The sequence below is a fragment of the Vipera berus genome (assembly GCF_964194415.1).
Source record: "Vipera berus genome assembly, chromosome: 1".
Taxonomy (NCBI): Eukaryota; Metazoa; Chordata; class Lepidosauria; order Squamata; family Viperidae; genus Vipera; species Vipera berus.
Window position 1 is genome coordinate 323,878,064 of NC_138202.1, and position 22,127 is coordinate 323,900,190.

At 37.7% G+C, this 22,127-nt stretch overlaps 1 protein-coding gene across 1 annotated transcript in view; it reads right to left on the reverse strand.

Moving 5' to 3' along the window:
- Positions 1–15,939: 15,939 nt before the first annotated feature.
- Positions 15,940–22,127, reverse strand: part of FSHR (follicle stimulating hormone receptor) — a gene marked incomplete at its 3' end in the record, with an annotated part of 78,130 nt that continues 71,942 nt past the window's right edge. The window contains exons 9-10 of the mRNA XM_081331721.1: positions 19,916–20,101; positions 15,940–17,107 (exon numbers count right to left, since the gene is read on the reverse strand). Coding sequence (XP_081187847.1) covers positions 15,940–17,107; positions 19,916–20,101 — 1,354 coding nt within the window. The remainder of the gene's footprint in view (positions 17,108–19,915; positions 20,102–22,127) is intronic.

A 22,127-nucleotide genomic window follows, 5' to 3' on the forward strand; every position in this document is an offset into this window, starting at 1 on the left:
CAACACGAGGAACACAGTTAATACCGATGCCTTGTTGGCAGAGGAGCTGAATACCTTCTTTGCTTGCTATGAGGTGAAAAGACCAGACCCCGTAGCCTCTGCTGGCTGGCCTTCTGATTTTCAGCCACTCACCTTGTATGAACATCAAGTGAAAGCTGTATTGGGGTGCTGGGGATAGTGGTTAAGAATTGTGCCGATCAATTAGCAGGAGTCCTGACAAGGATTTTTAACATCTCCTTGCAATCGGCCTGTGTACCATCATGCTTGAAAGCAGCTACCATTGTCCCAGTCCCAAAGAAAACAGCAATTGAGTGCCTGAATGACTACAGACCTGTTGCATTAACATCTGTAGTGATGAAATGCTTCGAAAGACTGGTTCTCCAACATCTTAGGACATACCTCCCACCGGACTTTGACAAACATCAGTTTGCCTACAGGGGGAACAGGTCAACAGACAATGCCATAGCTACTGCTCTACATTCTGTAGCAAGCCATCTGGAGAAACCTGGAAGCTACGTCAGGATGCTTTTCATTGATTATAGCTCGGCTTTCAACACTATTCTGCCAAGCATCCTTATTGAAAAGCTGACTGACTTGAATTTCCCCCCCTCCATCTGTGATTGAATTAAAGACTTTCTAAGGGACCGGCTACAAACAGTGAGGGTCGGGTCTGTTTCATCCACCCCCCTGAAGCTTTGCACAGGCTCACTATAGGGCTGCATGCTTAGCCCCTACCTGTACTCACTGTACACATACAATTGTGTATCGTCCGACCCATCCACTGCGATCATTAAGTTCGCAGATGATACCACCGTAGTGGGTCTTATTTGTTATGACTCAGGGCCAGCCGGTGGGTCCGGCAGCCGGTTCAGATGTATCGGATGACTCAGATGAGGGGGAGGAGGAGGGTGTGGAAGACGAACCGGCTGATGATGGCTTGGAGGCTTTGCAGAGCCCTCAGCCGGGGCCCTCTTCTCAGCTGCGTGAGCCCGATAGTGCGGAGGATGATGACCCACAGCTGGCCCTGTTCAAGGACGCCCGACGCAGGAGGCAGTCGAGCAGGAACAAACAAAGAAAGGCTGTGGGACTCCTCGGGAGGAGGCACAGGGAGACCACGCCCTGAACTCGAAATAAAAGGAGTGTTTGGGGAGGGGCTGGTTGCTGAAAGCAACCCTTCCGCTTGAGGATTCAAGTTCCTGTGTTTCTTGTTCTGTTGTTTTGCTTGTGAATTAAACTTGGCAGACGCTTTGCAACCTCAGACGCTCTCCAGTCTCTACTGCTTGAACAGGGGTTTGCCTTATTACAAGGCCGGTAGTTGGCTGGTTCAGAACATTATTACAGGTGGAGATGAAACAGCGCACAGGGGAGAGGTACAAAAACTATCCCTATGGTGTTTAGAGAACGACTTGCACCTGAACATCAGCAAGATGAAGGAGATGGTGCTAGATTTCCGGAGGAAAAGAGAGGAACCTGCCCCACTTTACATCAGTGTTTGTGTGTGTGTGTGTTTGTGTGGAGAAATTTTCCTCCTTTAAATTCCTGGGAGTCTGCCTCTGTGAAGATCTTACCTGGAAAGTCAATACAACCCAGGTGGTCAGAAAGGCCCAACAGAGACTCCACTTCCTCAGGGTCTTGCGGAAGAACAGGGTAGAACAATGGCTAATGACCTTCTTTTACTGGTCTACTATAGAGAGCATCCTCTCATACTGTATTGTGGTTTGGTATGCTGGCCTGACAGCCATGGATAGGAAAATATTACAGAGGGTGGCGAGCACAGCACAAAACATCGTGGGCTGTCCCCTGACCACTGGATGACATTGCCAGGGCTCACTGCCTTGGAAGAGTGAGGAAAATTCTCAGGGACGACTCACACCCTGGTCGGTACCTCTTTACTCTCCTACCATCGGGTAGGAGATACAGGAGTATAGCCAGCCATACCAACAGGCTGAAGAACAGCTTCTATCCATGGGCTGTCAAGCTCTTGAACGGGAAATAACTTTATGTATGGTTGACTTGCGAGGCCGGTGTGTTGTGTGCAATTAGCTCACATGGTGTAACAAGATGGTGGATTTGTTGTCACTGTGAGTTGTGGTGGTGGGGGCATGAAGGGAGGCTCAGCCAATCTCAATGTATACATGGTTGTACTTTGACAATAAAGGTTCATTCAGTTGCATCATTCCACAGTCATGTGATCACCACAGTGAGACATCACATGACCACAACTTGAGTGCTTCAGAGCCAGATTCATAGAATCAATGGAGAAGCTGGTGGTAAAATCACAAGTCGTGGTCATGTAATGAGTTGCTTATAGTCTATGTTGATTCACTTAATAACCGTAAACAGAGTGAGGTCATAAATCTATCGTGCTCATGTAATTTCTTACTTAACAATCACATTATTTAGCAACAAAATTGCCAGTTGTAGTCATTAAGTAAGGACTACCAGCAATGTTATCTATAGCCACAGAAAGGTGGCATGCAAGTGTAGCTTTGGGGATGGGGAACAGTGAAATATTAGCACTTTTTTCCAGACTGACTTCTCTGGCTGTCAGCATCCACAGATAATTGCTCAGTTATCCTGGGCCAACAGCACATTTTATCATCACAGTCCATCTCTTTGGGAGAAAATCCAGTTACCTAGCATCATTCTGGTTTCTACAATATGTTGCCCTTCATTCCTAGGTAGTAATTTATAAAGACTGCTGCTCTAAGATTTCTCATTAGAAAGAGTCCAAAGATATACTTCTATCATTATTCACTGTAAAAATAAAATGGGGTTTTACTCCTGCTGATCTGTATGTTTTCTGCATTTGCTGTACAATGTGCACATGCACGTATACATACACACACACACAAAGAGACAGGCACAGAAATTTTTTCCTTGGTTGTCTAGCTAGAGTGAATACTTTTTTTTCATTATTCACTGGGTGAAGTGTTATCACTGAACTACAAATCAGAAAATCCCTGGTTTGAATGACATTTCTGCCATATATTCATTAGATGGCCTTAGGCAAACCACTTTCTCCCACCTTCAATCTCCCAATCTAAAATATGAAAGATAATAATATTGACTTAACCTTGTGGAATTATTTTAAGAATTATTGACTTTAAAGTGCCATTGAAATGCACTTGGATGTTGCTATTGCTACAAAAACCATTAGAGCTAAATATAGGAGAAACAAAGAAAAATTTGGAAAGAGGCATTCCTCACTATCAGATTTAAATGTGATATATACCTGTGAATTTAAATATAAGGCTGCCACTATATTACTCTATTTTGGCCCAAAGAGGTGACAGCAAGAACTAAATCCATTCCTCTGTGATGAAAATATCAGACATTCAAATACAATCTCCACAGTTTACAGAAAAGGGAAAAGAAGATAATTCGAGGGCAACATATTCCTTTTTATTGTTCCCTTTTTATTCTTTTCACACCACGACATTTTAAAAAGAAATTATGTAAAATGGCCCAGGACTTTCAATCTATCTGTCCATCAGTAAGGCAACTCTCTTACTAAGGCAACGGGATAGAACACGACCAAATTTGGTGAGACAAGAAAAAACAGAAAAAAAAATGCTTAAAATGGGCTGGATTTGAATAGAGGCTGTAAAACTCTGCCCTCTTTTTGCACTTTTTGTGATGTTGCACGTATGCTGATGGGAGGTCACATGTATCATTGTGACAGATATGGATTTGTTATTTTGCTAAAGGTTTTATTCCTGTGGGACATCATTGTCTGTGTAAATCCAATGGGTCCTTAATATTGGAATAACAATTTAGAACATTTAAAATATTAATTCAACTGAAGGCCATATTTGCATACCTATTTGTCAAAGCTAGATTCAAGAACAAAGCAGGACTTTCTGGGACTGGTTTTCTATTTCTAAAACTATTTTTTTTAAAAAAACTTTTATCTATCCCTATTTTTTCAGGCATTTATTTATGTGGATCTTGTCTGCTTGCACACACGTACCAGTACACACGTACTCCAATATCTCAGAGGCTGCCACAAAGAAGAGGGAGTCAAGCTATTCTCCAAAGCCCCTGAAGGCAGGACAAGAAGCCTAGCACTGTGTTGGCTTTTTTGGCAGCTGCAGCACACTGCTGGCTCATATTTAAGTGATTGTCCACTAGGACTCCAAGATCTCTCTCACAGTTACTACTATTGAGCAAGGTACCACCTATACTATACCTGTGCATTTGATTTTTCCTGCCTAAATGTAGAACCTTGCTTTTTTTCACCATTGAATTTCATTTTGTTTGATAGTGCCGAGTGTTCGAGTCTGTCCAGATTCTCCTGTATCTTAAGCCTATCTTCTGGAGTATTGGCTATTCCTGCCAGCTTGGTGTTGTCTGCAAATTTGATGAGTTCACCATCTATCTCCTCATCCAAATCGTTAATGAAAATTTTGAAGAGCACTGGGCCCAGAACAGAGCCCTGGGGCACCCCACTACACACTTCCTTCCATGTAGATGCAGTTCCATTGAGGACCACATGCTGAGTACGGCCTGTCAGCCAGCTACAAATCCATCTGGTGGGGATGCTATCTAACCCACATTTTTATAAGAACCAGCAAGAATAAAAACAAGCCAAAAAGAGAAGCCAAGAGTTGTCTTGGAGAAAAATGGTGTGGCGTCTCTTTCTTTTGCTCTTCTTGCTGCAACGTGGTGGAGTTTCAATACAAGTATATGACAAGCAATCATTATTAAACTGCTTTCAGTGTTTATACAAATGTTAAGGCAGGAATTTAAAAAAATCAATAATCCCACCAAACTGTAATAATGTGGTAACCCAACCTTCATTTTTTCTAAATTTCCTTTATTTGTATCACACTGGCCTTATTCTTATCCTCTTTTGAGATGCTCTGAGTCTGGGACTTCCGATAGCGCTGCCACGCTGAATGGCTGCGTTCTGAAGCCGCCCGATCTTGGGATGCATTAGAGCGCCCGGAGGCAGTGAAAATCAGCTGTCCCGTGGCACCGAAGTCTCTCCCTCGGGAGAAGAGGGAGAGGCGAGCTTGTTTGGGTAGAGGTAGAGCTCCTCTGTGATTCCCCCAATGAGTTTGGGGGCTAACGGAGTGAGTTCCCTCGGAGCCCAGGCTTTCTCTGCTCCCAGGACGCTTTCACTCCATAAAGGAGTGGAACTAGACGCGACAACTACATCTGCTGCTTAGATGGGACTGTGAGTATTGTTTTTCTTTGAGAAGCAGGCAGAGCAAAGCAGGAGGATCTGAATTTTCAAGTTGGATTTTAACTTTAACTCAGACTCATTATCTTCTTCAAGTTTTAAGCTGATGGAAATGGAGTAAAAATGGTGCTGGAATGTTGCTTTCTTGTGTGAATTGACTGTTTTGGAAAATTGTTATATTTTGCAACATAGCAAGAGATATAATTTGCAACTGATTCTACCCAGTACCGGATTTTGTGTATTTGAAAGCTTGTCCTTTTTTTTATTGAAGGATAAGGAACTTTGGGAGAAAAACTTTTATTTTTTCTCCCTTCTCCTTTCTTTTTTCTTTTTCTTTTTTGAACTTTGATTCTGCTGGGAGAAAGAGGAAATCAAAACCTAAGAGATGGCTGCAAGGCATGGGGGAGGCCCTACAATCTCTAAAAGTGTTATTTCTTCACCTTTACCACAAGCTGCAGGGCAAACTACAACAAAACCTACAGTACAACCACCTTCCCCCCACCACCTGCATTTACATTGGCAGACATTCAGCAAGTTGTGATGCAGTCAACACAAGTATTAACACAAGTATTACAGCAAGAAATAAAGGAAACAAAGGAAGAATTTGTTAATCAAAACAAACAGATGAGGGAGGATATAGTGCTTGCACTTCAGGGCTTGGCTGCACATATTGAATGCTTGGATGTTCGTGTGGATTCAGTTATGGAGTATGTGGAGAATCTGGAAAATAAAATCATCAGTACTGAACAGAAAATAGACAAAGCAGAGGTTAAAATTGATAGAACAGAAGATGAAGTAATCATCTCACAATATAGAGACATGGAGTTTGCATTGCACATCAGAAGCCTTAAAGAGAATCCTAAAGAAGATTTGGAATGGGAAGTGGTACAAGCAGTGGCTCCTGTCTTGAAATGTGAACCTAAAGAATTACTTAAAGAAATGGATAAGACATTTAGGGTTAATTCCTGGATTGCTAGACAGAAAAATTTACCTAGAGATGTAGTGATTTACTTTTCCAGGAGATCAAATAGAAATTCTATTATCCAGGCTTTTTATCGGGAAAGATTTCAAATTGCAGGCCAAGATATTATAATTTTAAAGGAGATACCTCCAAAAATTCTTAGAAAAAGGAAAGATTTCGCTTTTCTGTCCGATGAGCTTAAGAAGCGACAAATTCAGTTTAGATGGGGAATACCCAATGGAATTGTGGTGAATTATGCAGGGACGAGGTACAGGTTGAATACAATTTTAAAAGCAAAAGATTTTTATACTAAGGTCCTTAAAGCAGGCTCACCACCGTCTCCTCAAGTTAAAAGAACAGAAGTAAGACAAGAAGACAAACAATTGAGTGAAGGGGCAATGTCATTGCCTCTTGAGGAGATGCGGCAGGCTGAGATTATGGAGCAGAGTTTGGCATTAAAGGAGGACCCGAAAGAACAGAGGATGACTAGGGCTGCATACAAGCGTATGGAAAAAGAGCAAAAACAGATGCTTGTATCTGGTCTAACTACGCAAGATGTGGTTGTTTCAGAGCCTGTGGGAGGAGCACGTCTGAAGAGAGCAACAGGTGATCTTCAGGCTATGTTCCAAAGGCTCATGGTCACCAGAGATGGTGAAGTTCCTGACATGGAATGTTAATGGCTTAAATTCACCACAGAAAAGAAAGAAAGTATTTTATTATTTGAAACAACATAAAAATGACATTGTTTGTTTACAAGAGACACATATTGCATTAAAAGACCAAAAGTATCTGGCTAATTCCCGATTGGGAACACATTTTGCATCTTTTGCTCTGGACAAGAAGGCTGGAGTGGTCATTTATTTAAGAAAATATTTTTCAGCTAGATTAATTGAATCGGACAAACAAGGGAGATATGTTAGTATTGAATTAATGCTACAAGGAAAGAAAGTTCTTCTTATTGGATTATATGCTCCAAATCAACAACAGCAAAAGTTTTTCAAATTTTTACATCAGAGACTAATTGAATTGGATTACAAATCTGTTATTATGATGGGGGACTGGAATGAAATTTTGGACCCATCTGAAGACAAGAAGGGATCCTTCAAAAACTTTTCTAATTCGAAATTGCCCAAAGCTTTTTTTGATTTGAAGGAGGATCTGGAATTAAGAGATGTATGGCGGGAAAGGAATATGAAAGACAGAGATTTTACTTTTTTTTGGATAGACATAAATCTTTCTCTAGGATTGACTTTATTTTAATTACTACTGATCTTTTCTCTAGGGTTAAGAACGTTAAGATTTTTCCTAGGACATTGTCGGATCATAGTCCTGTTTGGTTGGTTTTTTGCTGAAGATGGTAGTAGAAGATCCTGGAGACTGAATGAAAATTTATTTACAAATGAGGTGTTCTTGCAGAAATGTAGAGAACATGTGAAAGAATTTTTTGTTATAAATATGCCTAAAGGTACATCGATGGGAATGGTTTGGGACACCAGTAAAGCTTATATGAGAGGGGTCTTGATTTATATGAACAATGCTTATAGGCGTAAGCAAATGCAAAAATGTATAGATCTTGAGGAAGATATTAAATCTAAGGAGAAAGACTTTATTTTGAATCCATTGGATAATAATTTAAGGATTATGATACATTTATTGAAAGAACAATTTAGTATGCTATTGGCTGACCAAGTAGCAACTAATTTGCGTTATGCTAGACATAATACTTTTTGTAACGCTAATAAGCCTGGTAGGTGGTTGGCTTACCAATTAAGGAAGAAACAGAAATTACATACTATAGATAAAATAGAATATAAAGGAAAAGAAGTCTATCAACAAAGGCTGATTAAGAGGAGTTTTTTAGATTTCTATTCAAAATTATATTCTAGAGAAAACATACAAGCTTTAGATATAGATAAGTATTTACAGGAAGCTCATTTTCTGAGACTTTCAAAAGAACAACAACTTGAGATGAATCGCTTAATAACATCAGAGGAAATCTCTTTAGCTATTAAACAATTGAAAGTGGGCAAGGCCCCGGGAACAGATGGACTTACAGCAATTTATTATAAAATGTTGTTGGTTGAAATGATTGAACCTTTAAAGATCTTGTTTAATGAAATTCAGACTGGAGGAGCAGTTCCTCCATCTTGGAGGACAGCTTTTGTATCATTGATTCCAAAGGAGGATCAAGACCTTACTCAACCTAAAAATTATAGACCTATATCGCTTTTGAATACAGATTATAAGATTTTTGCTAAAGTATTGGTTAATAGATTAATGCAAGTTTTAAAACAAATGATTCATAGTGATCAATCGGGATTTATATCTGGAAGGTATATGAAATATAATGTAAGACAAATTGTAAATTTGGTTGAATATTTGGATAAGAACAACCAAGTCCCTGCAGCATTGATATTCTTGGATGCAGAGAAAGGTTTTGATCAATTGAATTAGCAATTCTTATTGAGAGCTGTTGAGGAAATGAATTTTGGAGAAGGATTCCTACATTCTATTAAAGCTATATATCAACAACAAACTGCACAAATTATAATTAATGGGGGGCTAACAGAGACGTTTAAAATTGAAAAAGGTACAAGACAGGGATGCCCCCTATCACCATTATTGTTTGTTTTAACGTTAGAGATTTTATTAATTAAAATTCGAGAGTCCTCTATGATAAAGGGAATTAAAATAAAACAGATTGATTATAGATTGAGAGCTTTTGCTGATGACTTGGTTGTGACAGTATCTCAACCGATACAATCGGTTATAGATTTGATGGAAATTATAACTCAGTATGGTAAGGTTTCTGGGTTTAAGGTAAATAGTAATAAGACTAAGATATTATCTAAGAATATATCTATGAGTGAAAGGGAAAGGTTAATTAAATTAAAGGTTAATTAAAGAGCCTTGGTGGAGCAGTGGGCTAATGCCTCCTTAAGCAACACAAGCTGCCTGCAATTAGTGCAGGTTCGCATCCCACCAGGCTCAAGGTTGACTCAGCCTTCCATCCTTCTGAGGTAGGTAAAATGAGGACCCAGATTGTTGGGGGCAATAAGCTGACTTTGTAATAATGCCGCTTGGGGGAGGTGTGAAAGCCCTAATAAGCAGGCTTATACATAGAATGAAGGCTACTGCTAAGTTTGTAAGCCGCCCTGAGTCTTCGGAGAAGGGCGGGATATAAATGGAATTAAAATAAATAAAAATAAATAAATAAATTAACAGGTTTTGAAATAGTAAAAAAGGTTAAGTATTTGGGAGTGTATATTGCAGCTTCAAATGTAAAATTATAGAAGAATAACTATGAAACATTATGGTTGAAGATACAAAAGGATTTAAATAATTGGAAAAATTACAATTATCTTTACTGGGAAGAATCGCAGTTGTTAAAATGAATGTTCTGCCGAAGTTTCTCTTTTTGTTTCAAATGATACCTATATTGAAAAAGGATGCCAACCTTGATGAATGGCAGAAGGGTATTAATAAATTTATCTGGGCGGGGAAAAAACCAAGAGTTAAATTTAAGATTTTACAAGATGCTAGGGAAAGAGGGGGACTCAAGGCGCCGAATTTGAAACTGTATTATGATGCGGTGGTCTTGACATGGGTTAGCGATTGGCTTAATTTAACTAATAAGAGAATACTTCACCTTGAGGGTTGGGATTTGGTATATGGATGGCATGCATATTTTCTTTATGATAAAAAGGTGGATAGGGCTTTTAAATCTCATATTCTTAGAAGTGCCTTGTTGCATGTCTGGAAAAAGTATTATTATAAGTTAAATTATAAAATACCGATTTGGGGAATTCCTGGACACGCAATAGAAGGTGTATCTATGGGAGTGAGTTTGGATATGTTTTCCTATAAGGAATTACTTAGATTGGAAGGGAATGATTGGCAACTTAAATCATTAGATGAGTTAAGACAAGAAAACATAAGTTACTCTTGGTTTCAATATACCCAATTGAAAGCTAGGTGGAAGTTGCATCAGAAGGTTGGCATCACAATTACAGATGAAAATTTAGTAAAACAAATTAGAGATTTAAATCGTGCACATATAAAGAGGATATATAATGTTTTAATTGAATTGGATTTGGAAACGGAATTAGTTAAAGATTGTATGATAAAGTGGGCACAAAATATCCAGGAACCAATTCCGTTGGATACTTGGGAGGTAATTTGGGTCAGAAATGTTAAATTTACTCAGGCTCAAAATTTAAGAGAAAATTTTTATAAAATGTTTTATAGATGGCATCTGGATCCCAAAAAGTTGTCTAACATGTATCCTAACTTACAGTCTAAATGCTGGAGATGTGGTAGTTTAGAAGCCACCTATTTTTATATGTGGTGGACTTGCAGAAACATAAAAGCTTTTTGGGTTAAAATTTGGTGGAACATTCAAAAGATTTTTAAGAGAAAGATAAAGTTCTCTCTGCAATTGTTTTTATTGGGCATTGTTGTAGATTGTGATGTTAAAGAAACCAATTTGATGCTGAATTTGATAACAGCAGCATGGTTACTGGTGGGACAATACTGGAAGAAGGATAGTTTGCCTACCATAGAAGAATGGGTGTTTAAAGTATCGAATCTTGCAGAAATGTCTAAGATTTCTGCTTATTTGAAGGATCATTCACAAGAAAGATATATTTCAGTTTGGAGGAGATGGATAGATTATATTCAGAATAAATATGGGACTAAAAAGTTCCATTTAGCTTATGAGTAGATTTTAGAGGGATAGTGTTATTAATGTTAGTGTTAGTACTTTGTATGTATCTATGTTAAAGGGGAGTTAAAGCACATTATGAATTTGGTTAATTTTATATTATGGATAATTTTTAGTTAGAATATGATTATTATATCTATAACCCTGTATTTAGCTCTGGGAAGTGGGGGGGGGGGAAGGGGGGTGGTTTGGGGTGGGTGGGTTTTGGGGATATGTATTGTAAAATCTTTTTTGTAAAACTCTTTAATAAAAAAAGAGATGCTCTGAGTCTTAACCAGTGTTTCTCAACCTCAGCAATTTTAAGTATGTCTGGAAATTCTGGAGGAAGAATTCCGTGTCAGGGAGTTTTACTTAATTGTTTTTAAACAGGAGAAAGTACTCAAACGTACCTCTTACACACCCAACTTCAAATGCTGCTTTCCTGAATAATGGCAGGCTGATGCTCTATACTAGGGACTCTCAAACTTTCCATAGGTCACAGAAACTATTTTTTTAAAAAAGAAATATGCAGGCCTAATGTTAGAAAGTATTCATATCTTTAACACTGAAACTCAGATAGGCTGCATCCAAACCAACCATCTAAAAGGGGTTAGTGAGAAAGATTAAGATGACATTTTACTTTTCCCTCCAGGCAATTATTATTTGCAAAAGTTAACTCTGAAAATTTTTAATTCTCATTTCTTATTTCAGGTGAACAAAAGGTTTAATAATTTTGTTCTCTCAGTTGCATTTCTGTTGTGTTCATTTGAGTGTTCAGTGCTCTTTTAGGTTTGCTGTGGGCCATTTCTATCTAAAGGTCATTTTGACCCTGGCTGTAGACCTTGGAGCTGCAGATAAGGATAACAGTTATTTGGGACCTCACTAACAAATTCCCTCCCATTCTTGTCTTATGAAGTTATTTATTATTTCTCTGTTATTAGTTTGGGCAGTAACAAATTGGGAATGCATCAACCTGGTATAATTGAAAGGCAGCCGGTATCAATAAGGCTTCTGATAGTGCTGTGGAGATCATTTGTCACTGCTATCAGCAGCTTCAGAGAAGATATCTGGGTACATTTTATTTCTCTGAATGAAAGTTTTGGCTTAGAATTTTCTATGATTGAGCCAACATTCCATCTAAATGAGAAGGTAGAGATCAACTGTTTGTCTAAAATTGCAGGTGGGCTGAAGGGGAAAAAAACTTCTTGAACTTGGAAAGTGGGAGGAATGCTTTCACTTAGTGAAACACCTCCTGTTGACACAAAGGCTTCTTTCTACATTGGCTTCAACTAACAAATACAGAAAGGCAGGGGGGGGGTTACTTTTGAGGTGAATGGGGCATTCTGATGTTATAGGGAATGCAAAAGGTGTGGCTGTTTGCATTCTTTCTAGACAAGGGTTCCTCCCTTATTGGTAGGTCAAACATTTGGGGTCCTTTGAATGTATTTTTTTTTGGGGGGGGAGACTGGGGAGAGGTTTTAAAGGGCAAAATATGTCATTTAAGCTGTGCAGATATTCAAAAGACCGAGAACCCTCCCAAAGTGAGACTAGAGAGGGAGAAGTCTTTGGTCAGCATTCAGAATCAGCTTTACTGTAAGCAGACCTCCAGGATTTGCAATGCCTTGGCATAGCACACCTGAAATACAGTGATTATAACAGTATCTTGTCTTGCAAAGTTATTATACCATGAAATATACTTGAGGCACCATGTCTGAAGGTTACTAAAGCTTCAAGTGTGCTTCCCAGCACACAACTTCTAGGTCTGTTCCATCTTCTCGTTTGTTAGGGTGATAGAGAATAATATACAGGTGCAAGCATCACAACTATTTATTTTCTTACTAAGTGTATTAGTGGTGGTGGAGAGTTAAATTACCTTACAGCAATCATTTACTTTAAGTCATCTAGTAAGAAAATTGGAGAATAATAATAATAATAATAATAATAATAATAATAATAATAATAATAATAATAATAATAATAATAATAATAATAATAATAATAATAATAATAATTTTGGAAGGGACCTTGGAGGTCATCTAGTCCAACCCCCTGCTCAGACAGGAAACCCTATACCATTTCAGACAAAATGTGAGACTCTTCCATCACAATTTCTCTAGGGAACGGATAAATTCCCCAACAGATTCTTAGGGCAAAGGCACAACCTCAGCAATGATTTATAGCATCTCCCCCCACCTTCCCTCTCTCTTCGACATTCCCTACCTTTATTTGCCTGTGTTAGTGTTAGCAGCCACAATTGTGCTAGCAAGCTAGCACCATTTTACATTTACATGCAATAGCCCTGTTTCCTTATTGTTGAAATAGGATAAAATGAGTTTAAGAATTTACTGGATGACTTGGACCAGTCACTTATTCTCAGATCAACCTACTTCACAGGGCTATTGTAGAGAAAAAAACTGGATGAGGGAGTCCAGTGTATACTGGTTAACACCTAAAAATTTACATCCAACAAATGAAAAGAATTTAAAAGAATTCTCCCCTTAAATGGTTTGAGAAAGTTTAGCTCAGACCTAGTTATTACTACTGTCCAATAAAGCAGTAATTATAGTTGGCTCAATCTGGAAACAGGACAAGAGAATTTGGAGCCCCAGATGCAAAAATTATTTGGAAGAAAGAATTTAAAAATAATCTATACCACTCTATTATCTATCATAACCCCTAAATCTTTACTGAAAGTGTTTTTCCTCAGCTTGTTAGTCTTCAGCCTATATTGGGTTATTTGATTTTTCTTGTTGTGTGATGTTTTATCCAGATCTTACAGAATGCTGTTTGTGTTATTTGCAAAATGGAGTTGGATTTTCTTTGTGTTTTTTTCCTAATGGGTGAGAGTGCAACTTTCTTACACCATAAATTTAATTCCTGTTCTTTATCATTCAAAAATGATACAAAATTGAGGCTTACCAACATTTTTGGAATTTTTATTATTATTGCAGAGAAAAATGTTTTCTGGCTTATTCAGACCAAACTCTTGTGAGCAGGAGATATCAAAAACAGTTTATTTAAAAATATGGAATCCATGATGACTGACCACAATAAAAAAAAAATCTACTTTCCTAAATCATAGGATTGTAAAGGACCTTAACATCATCTAGCCCACAATTTTGGGAATTGAACATCTTAAAGTTGCTGAGGTTGGGAAATAGTGATCTAGTCCAATCCATTGTAGTATCCCTTACAGCATGTCTGTCAGATAGCCTTTCAACTTCTGTCTGAACACCTCTTGAGAAGGACAGGTAATTACTTCATGTAACAGCCTTTTCTACTCTTTCCTTGTAGTTTTAATTCACTGGTTCTGGTCCTGCAGTTTGGGGCAAGAAAAAAGTTCATGCTATCACATCTCCCCTTGATCATCCATTCTTTCCCCAAAGTCTTTACTATAATCTTGTTTCCATTCTGAGGAGACATATGCAAAATAGGAGTTAAGAGATTCTGCTTTCTTGATTATGATGATGTTATTCATTCAGTCAAATCCGACCCTGACACTTGGTAATTCTGTGGGCCAGGTCTCTCCACATCTTCTGATCTTGCACTAGTTCTTTGAGTTTTTCTATGCTCTGATTGGTGTCAGCTTTGATGGTGTCCAGCCACCTTGTTCTTTGATGGCCTGGTTTCCTTTTACTGCTAACACTTCCAAACTTAATTGCTTTCTCCAGTGAATTTTCCCACATGTCATGGCTAAAGGAAGATGCAGTTTTGTGATTTTGCCTTGTAGTGACGTGTCTGGTATTATGCATTCCAGTACTTGCTTGCTAGTCATCTTTGCTGTCCCAGGAATATGCAGGAGCCTTCTCCAGCACCAACCATTGTCTCTATTTGCTATGAGAACTAACATCACATTAAGGCAAAATTATAAGCTATAATAATTTGATTAAGCATTAATAAGTTATTTGTCATTTCAACCTGGCCTAGCAATACATATTATCATGTTTACTGAAAGGTGAAGGGAGGGGGAAGTTAACTTTTATTACATAATTTTTCTAATTGTAAACTCTCCTTGACTAGTTTCCATCCGTTGCTTCTTGTCCTGCTTTCAGGTCCTTGGCAGATCTTTTATTTAGTACTCAACAACAGCAAACAAACCATCAATAGCCAGGAATCCCTTTCACAATGTATGTGAAGTTTCTTCCATCAACTTTGTAATCAAGGAACAGACTAGTATCAGTAACCTAGAGTGGACTATAAAATGGATATATTTTTGACAATTCACAAAGATTTGGATTGAGATTTCTGCTTTTGGATGAGAGATTCCTGACCTTTGCATTATATAGATTGGATCGCATTCATATTTCTTTGATCTGAAGAATGGTAAAAAAAAGGGAAGCGAGGATCTATGCTTCTAACAATGTACAGTATTTGGTTACCTAAATTTATTAAGTCTCAGAACATTTGTCATTTATTGCTAAGGTAAATGTCACTCTTACTAAAAGAGTGACATAGTATGCATTTTGCACATAAAAGTTTGGCTCCTAGCTTTTTAGATTCTCTGAACAGATTTCAGGTAGGAAAACTGGTAGAAAAATGTCCAAGATTTTGGAAATTTGATGTTAGTTATACAAGTAGATAGTTCTGATCTGGATACACCAGTGTCAACTTGGTATAAATTTGTTATATTTGCTCATTAAAGAAGCCCATAATAAGCAAAAGTATATTACAACTTTGATCTCTATCATGAAAAAAATCAGTTTAGTTTGGAGAGTACATTCACAAATAGCTTACATCCTGGGCTAGTCACAGTATTTAGAGAACTTTTTAAAGTTAGTGATGATCAACATAATTCTGACTGATCTGAATAAATCTATTTTAAATATAGCTAAGTTTGCAGCTAACGTTATGTGCTTTATCGAGTGGGCTAAATCAAGATATTTCAGCAATAATATCACACATTGATAACTATATTTAACCCCATCAGTTGAATTTTATATCAGTGTGGTATGCCTGAAAACTAAATAGCTAAATAGTAATTTGAGATTATGGAAAACATTTGTCATCTTTTGTAATTGCCTTCATCTTGCCAAGGAAGCAAGGATCATGATTTGATAACCTTTGACATAAATTTATAGCCATTCTGCTTCAGTTCACATGATTCAGAGGCACTAATGAATAAATTGTTCCATCACTGGTTTTAGAAGCTGGTGTACAATGCCCATTTTTCATATGGGAGGTATGAACAGAAGAGGATGTTTCTGTTCTATAAATTTGAGCATACATTTCACAGCAGCCAAACTTACTTAGTAGGATGAAAAAATCCCTGCGAAATGTCTTGGTAAAGATGGCATAAAGAAATGGATTGGCACATGAATTAATGGGGTAGAACAAAACAAGGAGGATCTTTGAATTGGACACAGTGATCAGAGGGACCCTGAGTGATGCTGAAATGGCAAAAAAGGAGATTGGTGCCATGCAAAGGAAATCTGTGAAGATCAGTATGGCCATGCGTTTGGCAATCTTGGTGTCACTGTTGGATGAGAAAACATTGGGATTCCTCACAGTGAAGTAGATGCTGATGTAGCAGGAACAGATGATAACAAAGGCAAGAATATTTAATATCAGCAAAAACATGACGTAGGTCTGGGCAAGCAGAGTTTCAATATCCATAGGTAGGCAGATGCTAACTTTCATGTAGCTGCTGACTTCAAATATGGGAAGGAGGGCCACTGTAAAGGCAAAGACCCATCCTACCAGCATAATTATCGCTGCATGACGGAAGCGGACTTTGCGGTCTAGTTCCATGGCATAGGTGATGGTATGCCATCGTTCTAATGTGATGACGGTTAAAGTGTATACAGAGAGTTCACTTGCAAATACAGTGAAAAAACCAGCTGTATTGCAACCAGCCCCAGTTTGCCAGTCAATAGCATAGTTATAATACTGAGTTCTACTTTGCATGTCTTTGATGGCAATCAATAGTAAATAAATACCTGTGCAAAGATCAGCAAATGCAAGATTGCACATAAGGAATCGAGGGACAGTGAGCTTGTATTGGCTGCTGACTAAAATGATGAGCACAATAAGGTTCCCCATGATGGCCAAGATGTTGATGAACCATATCAGGACTCGGAGAATTATGTGGCCCATTATGTCTTCACATGGGTTGAAGGCATCAGGCTCTGGGAAGCAAACCACTTTAAACTCTTCTCTACATAGAGCATGATAGTAATCATTTTCATCCAGCTCAAAACTGAACTCATCAGACTCTTCTGAAATTGCAGATTTATTGCATATAGGGTGCATCACAGAACTGCAAAAGATGAAAATAATATAGTCAGAACCTAGGATGTATATAGTGCCAATATTAACTGAAATACTAATATGTGAATTCTGGGAAAATGCTAACAATATCAACATTTTTTTATTTTTTAAAAGTAGATTACTTCAGAAGACATGGAGGAAACCTGGTAGTATGGGTAGACATTTTTCTTTAAGTTTTGGGGAAGCTTAAACAGGTGGTTCCTTCAGCAGTAGCCAACATTTAAAACAAAGGGTGATGACTAACAGAGGTAAGAAAAATAGTGATGGAATTTGCAGACTCCAGGGCCTTTATTAGTGTCCTTTGGTCCACAAGGCCAGAGAAGAGGCTGTAAATGGTGAGAGTGAGATTCTGTACCTAGCCTATGCAGGCTGCAGGAATTCAAAATGTGTGGGGAAAAGGGAAAAGAAAGGTCCCATGGCCATAGTGGCACAAAAATCACACCCATCTTCTCTGTGATTGTAAAATATCCCTTTGCCAACTGACGAGAGGAGGAAAAGGACTCTGATGACAGTGCTGCTGGTGACTGAGGCAACAGCTAACCCAGGAGTGGCAGCAAAGGAGGGAAGTGGAGTAGCAGCAGTGGCAGTGGATACTCCCTCCTGCCTTTGTTCCATACCGCTTCTCTGCTGTGGCTTTTACAAGGGTCATGTATGATCAGAAGGGTATAGGGGCATTATAATCATCATCATCATGAATAAATGTGGCTTCTTTTTTCTGGAGGGTAAAGTTGATGGGTCAGGAAACCTGGACTGAATTAAAAAGTTCTGTAGTGCTAGTCAGTGAAATAAAAAGAATTTCACTTTTTTTTTAGTTTGATATGTTAAGTTTAGCCTGATAGGAAAGAAGTCAGGAGGGTATGCAGTACAAACGTATTGGCATGCCAAGCAGAAAAAGAACAGATTACCAGCAGCTACCTACTTGAGCTATAACTGGTCATATGGTAAACCCCCCAATATAAAAATTGTTTGTGTTTTCAGTCTGTATTTTCAAAAAAATGAAGTTGCCTGTTATTTTGTAATTATACATACACCCAAATACAAAACTGGGTAGTGTTATGATTAAGAGTAATATATCTAGACTGCAAAAATCTGGATGGCTTCTAGGCCACAGTAAAGAGGACAGAGAATGCTGTTTGCTACTATATACATTGTGGTTGTCAGAATCTTGCAGCCCAGATTTCCATGTATGGAGTCCAGGTTAACAAATATCAAATGCCGAAGATTTTTTATAGGTGTTATTTTTTAAAAAAACTAAAATATCAAAGACTAAGAACAGCCCACTTCTGATGTGAAACATACATTTGTGGAGGAGTTAGAAGCATAATCAGCAAAGCCACTGAAAGAGCTTAAGGGTTAATTAAACCAGTCATTGTGCACATCTTAAAGTATACTTGAAAAGGCAGAAATAAATGAGGAGATCTCTTGATGCTTGAAGGCCTAAGCCATACAGGGATGGAAATCAACATGAAGGATGTCTGATTTAAGAGGATGAGAAGACCTGACAATTAACACCAGTAAAACTCCGGGGTGGGTGGGGGGAGAGAGAGGTTGTGGTAATGATTATTTCTGAAAACTGGAGTTATTAAATGAACACAGTGGTGTTATCGCTGTTTTTATTTTTCTCCTGCCCCAAGGCTGTCCAAATGCCAAGGCCTGTTTTGTCCTTCTTGTTTCTAAATGGAAAAAAAATGCAGAAATAGTTTCTTATAGTATCCATTCTTTTGAAAAGAGGATTAGAAATGATGATACTTTGGCTAGAAAGGGAATTCTTTACATAGCTACTGAATTCAAGAGGGGCAGGTAGGGCATACAAACAGAGAATGTTAGCTTTAAAAGTATATTCATGTGTTCATGTAAAATGCTACCTGTTTGTCTTTAAGCTACTATCAAAATTGAAGATTCCTTGATCTTTCTTGGTAACAGTCCAAATAGTCCAATTATTTCTTTGAACTTTTGATGGGAATATATGGAAGAGCTACTAGCTACTAAGACCAAGAAACCAATTTTGTTCAAATCTAGAGCGCTTTTTATTACATTTTTAATAAGCTTAAGAATTATTTAGAGCTATGTACAAAATATTCAACATCAGAATCAATAAAATATCTGAGCTTTAAATACTATGAGATATATTTGGTCTTTGCCATCCAGCTCTTTCTATATATTTGAAAGGAAACACTTATTCTAGCCTGATAATCCTCAGTTACTTTTTAAAATAGTAATAATTTTGTATATGTTAGCTGTTTTATAGTCAAAATGCAAAATCATTTTTTCATTACATGGGCGCCATATAAGTTTCATGAATAAAGTATTTAGCCCAATCCTCATTAATTCTTACAAAGAATCCTTGTTGATATGGCCACCAACTCCCTATTCCACCCCCAAAAGCCAGAAAGGAGCAGAGTTTCTCTTAATTCTTATCTTCCTCTTATTTGCAAGATCTAATGTATAAGTAAACAATCTATTGTCCTCCAGATGTTATTGTCCTCTACTTAGGACTGTTAAAAATTAGAATGTAACTATATTGTGGAGGGCCAGATGTCCATCTCTGATGACTGTGTAGTCAGAAAGGAACTTGGCCACTACAATCAGTATCCAGCTTGTTGAGAGAAGCAAAGTCTGTAACATTTATGTTTTTTGTTGGGCTGAGAAACCTAAGGGCTGACTGTATGATTTTTTTCCCCCTGCCTGGCAAATTAAACAAGTTGCACGTTAGTCAGACTAGTCATGGAAATCAAAGCAGACTTTGCCATTCACAAATGCTTCAAAACTCTACGTGGAAAACAAATGAGCTACTCACTTTTGTTTAGTCCGATTTTCAAATGCACAGCAGTGGCTTGGATATGTGAGATTTGCCTCAATCAAAGCATGGAACTTGTCCAAGGGAGGGAGCTTTTTTAAATTGTATGTAGATTTTGCTACCAACTTGTTAATGTGTTCTAGACCAATGCTTGGTAGTTGGCTGATCTTTGTCTCAGAAATATCCCTGTAAGAAGAGATAATGAGGATTTCAGATGCTACACCATTCCATTAATGATTTATCTGGAAAGTTGGAAATACTTCAATATCACTTTTGTTAGCAATTTAAAGTAAACTGGTAAAGAAATGAAAAACTACAACTTATATAATCCTGTGCAAAAACTGGAAGCACTTTTTTGTGAAATGACTGGGTCTTACCTGCAGCAGACATACTGTGCTTGAGTTAAATGCCTACTTTCTCTTTCAAAGTGTAAACTTTGAGCTAAAATACCAAAAAGTTATGATTCATACTTTTATTATTTTTTATGAAGATGGGATTTCATCATGAGCAGCTTTTCACTTTGTCTAATTACAAAATTAAAATTGTCACATCATTGTTAAATGAATAGGGGCTGAAATTTCCTTGTTGTTGTTAGTTGCAAAGTCGTGTCCGACCCATAGCGACCCTATGGACAATGTTCCTCCAGGCCTTCCTGTACTCTACCATCTTCTGGAGTCCATTTAGGCTCACGCCTACTGCTTCAGTGACTCCATACAGCCACCTCATTCTCTGTCGTCCCCTTCTTCTATTGCCCTCAACCTTTCCCAGCATTAAGCTCTTCTCCAGTGAGTCCTTCCTTCTCATTAGGTGGCCAAAGTATTTGAGTTTTAGCTTCAGGATCTGGCCTTCTAAGCTGAAATTTCCTTAGCTTGCTCTAATTATAATCTTACTTATAATCTTACTGTCACTGGCTGTTTTTTCCCCTCTGACCCTCAGGACTGAGTGTCTCTAAAACCCACTTACCTATTGGCTATTTTCTTCCTAATACTTTAGCAGTTTGCCTCTTTTGATTTTAGATCCCGGTTTATTTATTTTTTTCTGCTGCTTAGAGGAAAACGTCTCTTTCCTTCTCAGAATTCACAGGGTTTGCCAAAGTTTTGCTTGAGCTGACAGATTTTCTTGAGAAATTAGAACGCTCATGAACCTCCTATATTATCACAGATTAGCATTTGAAGTAGAAATTAGCTGTACAATGTAGAAAATAGTTAACTTTTAGTTTTCAAGAGAAGCTTGTAAGTAAATAAGGGTACCAAGGGCAAGAAATCTCTTTGAGGTCTATGCTAGAAAAAGACAAGACGTTTTTGCAGAAATGGCAATCTGGAATTGATGAAGAAGTTCTACATGCATGTCTCAGAGTGAATCAGTACAGCTGAAAGATGAAAAATAGATTTAGATCACCAGGGGAGGAAAATATCACGCAGGATTAGCAGTTGGGGCAGAACTCTTTTCATTTTACATCAGTGGCCTAAAGGAGAAGAGAAACCCAAAAGAGCAAGGGTTGGATGATAACAGAAAACTGATGAAGTGAGAAAAACTGATTGAAGGGAGAAGCTGTGGCTGAAAAGGGATTAGAGGGAATAGTCTGTGTTCATTGCAGAAAATTGTCAATTAGGACAAGATCAATACAACCACTAAGAAAAAAAAATGACTACAGAGTGCTGCTGAGGATCAAGAAGACCATTTCTGGCTCACAACATAGTTGCTTTAAGGAATTTGGGCCAAAATGATGCTAATTATGTAGAAATAAAAAAATATTAAAAATGTAGTTTGTCATCAGCAATATCTATTGCTGGAAAAGAAGCTTTCATCCTGGCATTATTATTTTGTGTGTTTCCGGTTCTGAGTGCACAAGCACATCATATTTCAAATTGGAAGGCAACTAGATAGAAGTTGCTCATGTTCAAAGGCCAACAGGTCAACTAATTGGTTTGAAGAAAAAGATTTTTTTCCACATAATTTTATTAAAATTAAAAAAGAAAGGTAAAAACTAATAGAAGCTAATATTCAAGACAGAAGAAAAAGCAAGAAGAAAAAAAAAGCCAAAAGTGCAAAAGAAAAGAAAGAAACAATAAAGAAATAGCTTCTGATTTTCTTTACAGAGTTATAAGTCTAAATTTATACTTATACTCTTACTCCATGGTTACAACATCTCTCTCACTTTTTAATAATCTCTTTTCTAATTGTTAAAAACTATAAATCTTATGGTTTTTTC